This window comes from Chiloscyllium plagiosum, unplaced genomic scaffold (genome assembly GCF_037043375.1).
Source record: "Chiloscyllium plagiosum isolate Xiang-an unplaced genomic scaffold, Cpla_swu_hap1 HiC_scaffold_50, whole genome shotgun sequence".
Lineage (NCBI taxonomy): Eukaryota > Metazoa > Chordata > Chondrichthyes > Orectolobiformes > Hemiscylliidae > Chiloscyllium > Chiloscyllium plagiosum.
In genome coordinates this window covers 52,160,346-52,172,634 of record NW_028270188.1, presented here as the reverse complement: position 1 = coordinate 52,172,634, position 12,289 = coordinate 52,160,346, and the positions used below count along the sequence as shown (strand labels likewise).

Here is a 12,289-nt window from a genome sequence, read left to right as displayed (position 1 = left end):
TGCTAAATTGTCCCATAGTGCCCAGGGATGTGCAGGTTAGGGTGGATTGGCCGTGCTAAATTGTCCCGTAGTGCCCAGGGATGTGTAGGTTAGGGTGGATTGGCCATGCTAAATTGTCCCGTAGTGCCCAGGGATGTGTAGGTTAGGGTGGATTGGCCATGCTAAATTGTCCCATAGTGCCCAGGGATGTGCAGGTTAGGGTGGATTGGCCGTGCTAAATTGTCCCGTAGTGCCCAGGGATGTGTAGGTTAGGGTGGATTGGCCATGCTAAATTGTCCCGTAGTGCCCAGGGATGTGTAGGTTAGGGTGGATTGGCCATGCTAAATTGTCCCATAGTGCCCAGGGATGTGCAGGTTAGGGTGGATTGGCCGTGCTAAATTGTCCCGTAGTGCCCAGGGATGTGTAGGTTAGGGTGGATTGGCCATGCTAAATTGTCCCGTAGTGCCCAGGGATGTGTAGATTAGGGTGGATTGGCCATGCTAAATTGTCCCATAATGTCCAGGGATGTGCAGGTTAGGGTGGATTGGCCATGCTAAATTGTCCCGTAGTGCCCAGGGATGTACAGGTTAGGGTGGATTGGCCGTGCTAAATTGTCCCGTAGTGCCCAGGGATGTGCAGGTTAGGGTGGATTGGCCATGCTAAATTGTCCCATAGTGCCCAGGGATGTGCAGGTTCGGGTGGATCGGCCATGCTAAATTGTCCCGTAGTGCCCAGGGATGTGCAGGTTCGGGTGGATCGGCCATGCTAAATTGTCCCATAGTGTCCAGGGATGTTGTCGAACAGGGACATAATTGTTTGAAGTCTGCACCACGGGTAGTCAGGGTGGTTAAGAAGGCGTTTATCACGCTTGCCTTCATTGCTCAGGCCTTTGAGTACAGGAGTTGGGGACGTCATGTTGGGGTTGTACAAGACATTGGTGAGGCCTCGTCTGGAGAACTGTGTCCAGCTCTAGTCGCCCTGTTACAAGAAGGAGATTATTAAACTGGAGAGGGCTCAGCAGAGATTCACCAGGGTGATGCCGGGTATGGAGGGTTTGAGTTATAAAGAGTGATGGGACTTTTTCTCACTGGAGTGTCGGAGGGCGACCTCAGCGAGGTTTGTAAAACATTGCTGGGGGAATAGATAAGGTGATCTTTTCCCTAGGGTGGGGTGTTCAAAACTAGGGGGTGTACTTTTTTAGGGAGGGAAGAGAAAGGTGTTGAGGTGGATCGGGTGTGGAATGAATTTCCAGAGGAAGTGATGGATGTGGGCACAGTTATAACATTTCAAAAACATTTGGATAAGTTCATGAACAGGAAAGGTTTGGAGGGATATGGGTGGGACTAGTTTAGTTCGGGATCTGTTCAGCACGGACTGGGTGGGCCGAAGGGTCTGTTTCCATGCTGGATGTCTCTATAGCCACCATATACCATGACTGGGTACCTCAACCCGGACCAGCGCAATGGGCAGAGGCATCAAATAAAAGGTTCCCATGGGAACCGCGTGTCACGAAAGGGGGAGTGAAGGAGGATGGAAAATTGCTGTTGGGAAACCCAGATTCGCAGAGGGAGCAGGACGTCCCCGTGTTTGTGGGGTGTGATTGAAAGGGAAATGGGGACAGATAGTCTTACCTAGGCCTGGCTCTGAATGGAAGGTTGCTGTGGGCAGAGCTTCCTGGAACAAAGAGAGAGAGTGAGAGAGACAGGTTAGGGTCAGACGGTTAATAAATCATCAGCCTTTCTGATACCTCGGAAGATTTTGCGTGTTGTTCATTAAACATTAGCCCCGCATTGTGCCCAATTTGTACACAGGAAACCCAGGGCACCAGCTTGGTACTGCTGGTCCCCACCTTCGGAAGGTCACTACTTCCCACTGTTCCAACATCCCTGCTCACAGCTCACCTCTCCCCACGCCCTTCCCACACCACCGATTTCCCCCATTCCCTGCTTCCCTCAACCCCCCACTTCCCCCACACTCCTTCCCCAAACCCCTTCCCCCAACCCCCTGCTTCCCTCACCCCCCCTTCCCCCACCCCCACTTCCCTCACACACACTCTCTCTCTCACTCTGTCATGCTCACATTCTCTCTCACTCACACTCTCTCTCCCTCTCATGCACACACTCTCCCTCGCTCACACACACACTCTCTGTCGCTTACTCTCACACACACACTCTTTCATCTACCCACATGCACGTACACACACACACATTCTCCCTCTCTCTCATTTGCACACACATTCTCCCTCTCTCTCTCACACATGCACACACATTCTCCCTCTCTCTCTCACACATGCACACACTCACTCTCTCGCTCATACACACACACTCTCTCACGCACACACACTCTCATACACTATCTCTCTTTCTGGCTCATTCACTCTCTCTCACCCTCTCTCACAAATACACACTCTCACACACACACACACACTCAATCTCCCTCTCTCTCTCACACACACTCTCTCACACACACTCTCTCCCTCTCTCTCTTACACACACACTCTCCCCCTCTCCATCTCTCACACACACACACTCTCCCTCTCACACAGACACACACATACACACAGACACACTCTCTCCCCCTCTCTCTCACACACACAGACACTCTCTCACACACACTCTCTCTCTCACACTCTCACACTCACACACACTCTCTCTCCCTCTCTCACAAATATACACACTCTCTCTCTCACATACACACATGCACACACACACGCTCTCCCTCTCTCATACACACACATTCTCTCTCTTACACAACTCTCTCCCACTCTCTCACACACACACACTCTCACACTCACACACCCTCTCACTCCCTCCCTCTCTCAACACACACGCACACTCTCTCATACACACAAACACACACGCACTCTCTCACCCTCACACACGCACACTCTTACCCTCAAACACACACACACACTCTCTCTCACATACACACATGCACACACTCTCTCTCTCACACACACACTCTCTCACACACACACACTCTCTCAACCTGACACACAAACACACACACACACACAGCCTCACACACACACACATACTCTCTCACCCTCACACACACACACTCTCTCACCCTCACACACTTACACACTCTCACATACACACACTCTCTCTCACACACACACACCCTCACACACACACTCACAATCTCTCTCACACACATACACCCTCACACACACATACACACACACACACCCTCACACACACCCTCACACACACACACAGTTTATCTCTCTCACACACACACACTTTGAGGTTGAATGTCCCTCTGGTGGGGTGACTCCTACTTTGTCAAATCTTTCATCTTGTCGGCCACTTCACAGAGCTTCTTGAACTCCTCCAGGTTGGCTTCCACTTTCTTTTTCTCTTCCTCCATTTTCTTGAGCTCATCTACACAGGGGAATTTTAAATTGGAACATTTCTGAGCAAGCAAACAGGCTGGACTCGCAATTTCCCATCAGGCACTCTGTGTTATTTCCATCAAATATTCCTCTCGCTCTCCCTGACCCCTCTAGCTCCCTTTCAGGTGCAGACCCTGAGACTTTTCCTTAAAAGTAGAGACGTAGGAGGTAGGAGCAAGAGCAGGCCATTCTGCCCCTCAGGACTGCTAAGACTTCAATATGGCCGAATATTGAGCTCGATATCCTAATCTTGCACTCTCCCCATATCCCATGATCCTTTTAGCTACAAGAGCTATATCTACCTCCTTCTAGTAGACACACAACGTTTTGGCCTCAAACACATTCCACAGACTCCCAACTCGTTGGGGGAAGAAATTTCTCCTTATCTCAATCACAGAGGTGTACAGCACGGAAACCGACCCGTCCATGCCAACCAGCAATGCCAATCTGACCTCATCCCGTTTGCCACCATTTGGCATTCGGTGATGGACACATAACACCAGAGACATAGGCTGCTCTCTCACTAGAGAGAGAGAGAGAGATAAATTCGGGCAGGTTCAATCCAAACAGGACAGAGCGAGAAGGTAGAGACTCCCTCGGGACTTCAGCTAGGGTCAGGAATTGAACCCTGCGCTGTTGGCATGACTCTGCATCATGAACCAGCTGACCCCCAGACCTTCCCAGTCTGAGGCCCTTTGGCCTTCGAACCCATTCCACCGTCCTAGGCGAGATGGCATTGATCGCAGCTCCAGTTTTCAGTTTGCCCCCACCCCCATTCGGCACTGGAATCGATGATCCCGAACTACCCTCTGACTGAGCCCTAGCAAGCCTCACGGGGGCAATTAAGGACGGGCAACAAATGTGTCAGTGTGTGTACAGTTGTGAGTGTGCGTGTGTCAGTGTGTGTACAGCTGTGAGTGTGCGTGTGAGTGCACATGTGTGTATAGTTGTGCGCATGTGTCAGTGTGTACAGTTGGAAGTGTACATATGTGTTTACAGTGTATGTACAGTTGTGAGTGTGCATGTGTGTTTACAGTGTGTGTACAGTTGAGTGTGCATGTGTGTGTCAACGTGTGTACAGTTGCGAGTGTGCGTATTTGTGTCTGCAAGTGTGTGTGTGAGAGAGTGAGCGTGTGCTATGTGTGTAAGAACTTGTGTGCGTGAGTGACAGTGTGTGTCTGTGTGTGATTGTATGAATGTGTCTGCATGTGTGTATCTGTGTCTGTGTGTGCGTGTTTATATGTGTAAGAGAGAATGTAAGCGTGTGTGAGAGAGAGAGCGTGTGTGTGTGTGTCTGTGTGTGTGTGTGAGAGGGAGAGAGAGAGAATGTGTGTGTGTGAGAGAGAGAGAGAGAGAGAAAGGGAATGTGTGTGTGTGAGAGAGAGAGAGAGAATGTGTGTGTGTGAGAGAGAGAGAGAAAGGGAGTGTGTGTGTGTGTGAGTGCTGAGGGAGGTTTATACAATCATGAGGGGCATGGATAGGGTAAATACAAAGTTTTTTTGGGGTGGGAGAGTCCAGAACTAATGGGGATAGGTTTAGGGTGAGAGGGGAAAGATATAAAAGAGACCTAAGGGGCAACTTTTTCACACAGAGGGTGGTGCGTGTATGGAATGAGCTGCCAGAGGATGTGGTGGAGGCTGGTACAATTGCAACATTTAAGAGGCATCTGGATGGGGACATGAATAGGAAGGGTTTGGAGGGATATGGGCCAAGTGCTGGTAAATGGGACTAGATTAGGATATCTGGTCAGAGTTGAACCGAAAGGTCTGTTTCCGTGCTGTGTCGGAGGAGGAGGAGCGGGAGGCGGCCATCTTACCCCTCGGGCCTGCTCCGCCGTTCAATAAGATCATGGCCGACCGTTCTCACGAACTTAGCTCCACTTCCTCCGCCCCCGCTCACCGTAACCCCCAATCCCTTTACTGCTCCAAATTCGATCCTTGTCTTGTAAACATTCAATGAGGTAGCCTCAACTGGGCGGGGATTCCCACACATTCCCAACCCTCTGGGTGAAGAGGTTCCTCCTCAGCTCAGCCCGAAATCTGCTCCCCTCCTTATTTTGAGGGGACGCACCCCCGTCGTTCTAGCTTCACCCTCCAGCGGGAACAGCCTTCGATCTTATCCAGTCCCTTCATCATAAGATCCCCCCTCATTCATCTAAATTCCGGTGAGTATAATCCCAGCCTGCTCAATCTCTCCTCATGAGCCAACCCTCTGAACTCCAGAAACAACCCATTGAACCTCCTGTGCGCCCCCCACCCGCCCTCCAGGGCCCACTACATCCTTTCTCAAGTAAGGACACCGAAACTGGACACTGTACTCCCAGGTGTGGCCGCACCAGCTCCCTGTCCAGCTGCAGCATAACCTCCCTGTTTTTAAACTCCATGGCAAACAGAACGAGATTAATTGAGGATATCTGGGCATCATGGACAAATTGGAGCAAAAGAACCCCTACAGTGTGGAAACAGGACCTTCGGCCCAACAGGTCCACACTAAAACTCCAAACAGTAACCCTCCCAGACCAATTCCCCGACCCTATTATCCTATATTTATCCCTGACTAATGCACCCTAACCTGCATATCCCTGGGCACTACGGGACGATTTAGCATGGCCAATCCACCCTAACCTACACATCCCTGGGCACTATGGGACAATTTAGCATGGCCAATCCACCCTAACCTGCACATCCCTGGGCACTACGGGACAATTTAGCATGGCCAATCCACCCTAACCTGCACATCCCTGGGCACTACGGGACAATTTAGTATGGCCAATCCACCCTAACCTGCACATCCCTGGGCACTACAGGACAATTTAGCATGGCCAATCCACCCTAACCTGCACATCCCTGACACTACAGGACAATTTAGCATGGCCAATCCACCCTAACCTGCACATCCCTGGGCACTACAGGACAATTTAGCATGGCCAATCCACCCTAACCTGCACATCCCTGGGCACTATGGGACAATTTAGCATGGCCAATCCACCCTAACCTGCATATATCTCGACACTATGGGACAATTTAGCATGGCCAATCCACCCTAACCTGCACATCCCTGACACTACAGGACAATTTAGCATGGCCAATCCAACCTAACCTGCACATCCCTGACACTACAGGACAATTTAGCATGGCCAATCCACCCTAACCTGCACATCCCTGGGCACTACAGGACAATTTAGCATGGCCAATCCACCCTAACCTGCACATCCCTGGGCACTATGGGACAATTTAGCATGGCCAATCCACCCTAACCTGCATATACCTCGACACTATGGGACAATTTCCCATGGCCAATCCACCCTAACCTGCGAATCTTTGGACTGTAGGAGGAAACCAGAGCATCTCGTGGAAACCCACACAGACATGGGGGAGGGAAGAATGTGCAAACTCCACACAGATAGTCGCCCGAGGGGAGAATCGAACCCGAGTCCCTGGCGCTGGGAGGCAGCGGTGCTAACCACTGAGCCACGGTGCCAGCCTAAGGTCAATTTCCATGCTGTATGATATATCCCTGCCTCATCTCACAGGCCATTAATGACATTAAACTGTGACTGGGACTAGGTTTGTGCAGGGAGGAAGTTTGGAATTTCGATAATACTCTCCTGTCCGCTCCAGTGGTTTGCCTCAGTTTGGGAACTGGCACTGCTCTGGCCCTGACAACAATTTGTCTCCCGCAGTTCATGAGGAACAAACACCAGACGCTGGATCAGGAAAGGGGATCGAGGTTTCGGGCAAACGGCAGGATAGTGATGCCGATGGTGGTCAGATCAGCCCGGAGCTCAAGGAATGGTTGTACAGACTCAGTGGGCCAAATGGCCGACATTAGCCACTCAGACCTTATGGTCTCTACCTGTCCCTGGGAGTGTTTGATAGGGACGGTGTAGAGGGAGCTTTACTCTGTATCTACACTGTGCTGTCCCTGTCCCTGGGATGGGGGCGACAGTGTAGAGTGAGCTTTACTCTTTATCTAACCCAGTGCTGTCCCTGTCCTCAGAGTGTTTGATAGGGGGGAATAAAGAGGGAGCTTTACTCTGTAACTAACCCCGTGCTGTCCCTGTCCTCAGAGTGTTTGATGGGGGGACAGTGTAGAGGGAGCTTTACTCTGTAACTAACCCCGTGCTGTCCCTGTCCTGGGAGTGTTTGATGGGGGGACAGTGTAAAGCTCTGTAACTAACCCCGTGCTGTCCCTGTCCTGGGAGTGTTTGATGGGTGGACAGTGTAGAGGGAGCTTTACTCTGTATCTAACCCCGTGCTGTCCCTGTCCCTGGGAGTGTTTGATGGGGGACAATGAAGAGGGAGCTTTACTCTGTATCTAACCCTGTGCTGTTCCTGTCTTTGGAATGTTTGATGGGGACGGTGTAGAGGGAGCTTTACTCTGTATCTAACCCCATGCTGTCCCTGTGCTGGGATGGTGGGAGGGACCGTGTAGAGGAAGCTTTACTTTCACTTTTAGCACATAGAGTCAGATGTACAGCACGGAAACAGACCCTTCAGTCCAACCCGTCCATGCCGACCAGATATCCTAACCTAATCTAGTCCCATTTGCCAGCACTTGGCCTGTATCCCTCCAAACCCTTCCTATTAATCAGATGCTTTTTAAATGCTGTAATTGGACCAGCCTCATCACCTTCATCCCCTCCCCCACTGACCTATTGTACTCTATGCTACTTTCTCCCCACCCCCACCCTCCTCTAGCTTATCTCTCCACGCTTCAGGCTCTCTGCCTTTATTCCTGATGAAGGGCTTTTGCCCGAAACGTCGATTTTGCCTGTCCTTGGACGCTGCTGTGCTCTTCCAGCATCACTAATCCAGAATCCACCACTTCCTCTGGCAGCTCATTCCATACACGTACCACCCTCTGTGTGAAAATGTTACCCCTTAGGTCTCTTTTATATCATTCCCCTCTCACCTTCAACCCCTGTTCCCCCTAGTTTTAGACTCCCCCAGCCCAAGGAAAAGACCTTGTCTCTTTACCCTATCCATGCCCCTCATGATTTTGTAAACCTCTATAAGGTCACCCCTCAGCCTCCGACACTCCAGGGAAAACAGCCCCGGCCTGTTTAGCCTCTCCCTGTGGCTCAAACCCTCCAACATCCTTGTAAATCTTTTCCTAACCCTTTCAAGTTTCCTAACATCCTTCCTGCAGCAGGGGGACCAGAACGGAATGCAATATTCCAAAAGCGGCCTCACCAATGTATAGCCGCAACATGACCTCCCAACTCCTATGCACTGACCAATACAGGAAAGCATACCAAACGCCGCCTTCACTATCCTATCTACCTGCGACTCCACTTTCAAGAAGCTGTGAACCTGCACTCTCTTTGTTCAGCAACACTCCCTCAGACCTCACCATTAAGTGGATAAGTCCTGCCCTGCTTTGCCTTTCCAAAACGCAGCACCTCGCATTTATCTAAATTAAACTCCATCTGCCACTCCTCTGCCCATCTGGTCCCAGGCATTCACAAAGATAGCTCAGAGCCGTACCTGCTTTTGCCTTCACTTCACCTTTCTGTTTCTCGACGTCGTCCGCCAGTTTTTTCTGACAACGGGGAGCAAGAGCGAAAGACAAAAACACAAATTAGCTTCCCTTCGTACAGCGTGCTTAACCCCAGTGTGCATTTACATAGCACCTTTGACGACCACGTCCTCCTAAATGGCGCCTCGATAATAATTTAGAGGGAGATAGTGTGGTGGTAATTCCGGTGGATTTAATGGAATATTTCACATTGGTATTCACTACAGAGAAGGATATGGAAGTCTGAAAACTTTGGGGCTGTAAATTTTGATACCTTGAAAAGGAGGTGCTGGATGTCTTCAATCCCCAGGACCTGATAAGGAGCATCCCAGAATCATAGAAGCCTCACAGTGTGGAAATATGCCTGACATGTCCACACCGATCCTCCAAAGAGTAACCCACCCGATCCTATTATTCCACATTTACCAATCCACCCTAACCTGCACGTCTTTGGGATTGTGGGAGGAAATCCACCCAGACACGGGGAGAGTGTGCAAACTCCACACAGACAGTCACCTGAGACAGGGATCGAACCTGGGTCCCTGGCGCTGTGAGGCAGCGGTGCTAACCACTGAGCCACCCTCATGAACTCTCTGGGAAGCGATTGCTGGGCCCCTTGCTGAGACATTTCAATAATCACAGGTGAGGTGCCGGAAGGATGGAGGTTGGCTAACGTGTGGCATTTTTTAAGAAAGGTGGTGAGGAAATGCCAGGGAACTACAGAGCCTGACATCAGTGGGGGGGGGGGGGTGGGCAGGTTGTTGGAGGGGATTCTAGAGGGACAGGATCTACACATATTTACATACATCTCTGTCAGTTCCTCCAGCCCCTACATCCCCTCCTTATTTCTGTTACCTCCTCCAGCTCCCTACACCCCCTCCCTATCTCTGTCACCTCCTCCATCCCCCTCCCTATCTCTGTCACCTCCTCCAACCCCCCACACCCCCTCCCTTTCTCTGTCACCTCCTCCAGCCCCCGACACCCCCTTCCTATCTCTGTCACCCCCTCCAGCCCATACACCCCCTCCCTATCTCTGTCACCTCCTCCAGCCCCTTCCACCACCATCTCTGTCCCCCCTCCACCCCCTACACCCCCTCCCTATCTCTGTCACCTCCTCCAGCCCCTATACCCCCTCCCTATCTCTGTCACCTCCTCCAGCCCTCACACCCTCTCCCTATCTCTGTCACCCCCTCCAGCCCCCTACACCCCCTCCCTATCTCTGTCACCTCCTCCAGCCCCTACAACCCCTCCCTATCTCTGTCACCCCCTCCAGCCCCCTACACCCCCTCCCTATTTCTGTCACCCCCTCCAGCCCCCTACACCCCCTCCCTATCTCTGTCACCTCCTCCAGCCCCTACAACCCCTCCCTATCTCTGTCACCCCCTCCAGCCCCTACATCCCCACCCTATCTCTGTCACCCCCTCCAGCCCCTACACCCCTTCCCTCTCACTGTCACCTCCTCCAGCCCATACACCCCCTCCCTATCTCTGTCACCTCCTCCAGCCCCTTCCACCACCATCTCTGTCCCCCCTCCACCCCCTCCCTATCTCTGTCACCTCCTCCAGCCCCTATACCCCCTCCCTATCTCTGTCACCTCCTCCAGCCCCTACATCCCCTCCCTCTCACTGTCACCCCCTCCAGCCCTCACACCCTCTCCCTATCTCTGTCACCTCCTCCAGCCCCTACAACCCCTCCCTATCTCTGTCACCCCCTCCAGCCCCTACATCCCCACCCTATCTCTGTCACCCCCTCCAGCCCCTACACCCCTTCCCTCTCACTGTCACCCCCTCCAGCCCCCACACCCTCTCCCAATCTACCTAACCTCTTCAGACATTCTGAACAAGATTTGTGTGAGACTCAAAGGGTTATCTCTGTTTCAGTTCTGAAGAAGGGTCACTGGACGCGGAACATTAATTCTGCTTTCTCTCTCCACAGATGTTGGCAGACCTGTTGTGTTTCACCTGTGTGTCTCAGATCCAACAGGATCTTGATCAGATGGGCCAATGGGCTGAGGAGTGGCAGATGGAGTTTAATTTAGATAAATGCGAGGTGTTGCATTTTGAGAAAGCAAATCTTAGCAGGACTTATACACTTAATGGTAAGGTCTTGGAGAGTGTTGCTGAACATTTGTCGTTGAAAAGGTTTTGGAAAGGGTTATAAGAGATAAGATTTATAATCATCTAGCAAGCAACAATTGATTTCAGATAGTCAACATGGTTTCGTCAAGGGCAGGTCATGTCTCACAAACCTCATTGAGATTTTTGAGAAGGTGACGAAGGTGATGAGGGTAGGGCAGTTGACGTGGTATACACGGACTTCAGTAAAGCCTTTAATAAGGTTCCACATGCTAGGCTGTTGGAGAAAATGCAGAGGCATGGAGTTGAGGGTGATTGAGCAGTTTGGATTAGAAACTGGCTTTCTGAAAGAAGGCAGCGAGTGGTGGTTGATGGAAAATATTCAGCCTGGAGTCCGGTTACTAGTGGTGTGCCACATGGATCTGTTTTGGGACCACTGCTGTTTGTCATTTTTATAAATGACTTGGACGCAGGCATAGGTGGATGGATTAGTAAATTTACAGATGACACTAAAGTCGGTGAAATAGTGGACAGTGTGGAAGAATGTTACAGGTTGCAGGGGGACTTGGATAAACTACAGAATTGGGCTGAGAGGTGGCAGATGGAGTTCAATGCAGCTCAATGGGAAGTGATGCACTTTGGGACGAATAACAGGAAGGCAGAGTACTGGGTCAATGAAAAGATTCTTGGTTGTGTGGACGTGCAGAGGGATCTTGGAGTCCACGTTCAGAGATCCCTGAAAGTTGCTCCCCAGGTGGATAGTGCTGTTAAGAAGGCATACGGTGTGTTAGGTTTCATTGGTAGAGGGATTGAGTTCATGCTGCAGCCATACAAAACGCTGGTGCGGCCACTCTTGGAATATTGTGTACATGTTCTGGTCGCCATATTTTGGGAAGGATGTGGAAGCATTGGAAAAGGTGCAGAGGAGATTTACCAGGATGTTGCCTGGTCTGAAGGGAAGGTCTTATGAGGAAAGGCTGAGAGACTTGGGTCTGTTCTCATTGGAAACAAGGCTAAGAGGGGATTTGATAGAGACATCCAAGATGGTCAGAGGATTAGATAGGGGAGACAGTGAAAGTCCTTTTCCTAGGATGATGACATCAGCGTGTACAAGGGGGCATAACTACAAATTGAGGGGTGATCGATTTAAGACAGATGTCAGAGGCAGGTTCTTTACAGAGAGTGGTAAGGCCCTACCTGCTAATGTAGGTAACTCAGCCATATTAGAGCGATTTCAACAATCCTTGGATAAGCACATGGATGATTTTGGGATAGTGTAGGGGGACGAGCTGAGAATAGTTCACAGGTCGGCGCAACA

The 12,289-nt window shown here is 51.0% G+C and overlaps 1 protein-coding gene across 4 annotated transcripts in view; it reads right to left on the bottom strand.

The window, feature by feature from the left end:
- LOC148135307 (protein GOLM2-like) overlaps positions 1-12,289 on the bottom strand; it is a 101,464-nt gene that overhangs the window by 2,610 nt on the left and 86,565 nt on the right. For all 4 annotated transcript variants that reach the window (XM_087985176.1, XM_087985179.1, XM_087985177.1 and 1 more), the window contains 3 exons: positions 8,866-8,920; positions 3,263-3,365; positions 1,611-1,653 (listed from right to left, as the gene is read on the bottom strand). In XM_087985176.1, the coding sequence (XP_087841302.1) occupies positions 1,611-1,653; positions 3,263-3,365; positions 8,866-8,920 (201 nt within the window). The remainder of the gene's footprint in view (positions 1-1,610; positions 1,654-3,262; positions 3,366-8,865; positions 8,921-12,289) is intronic.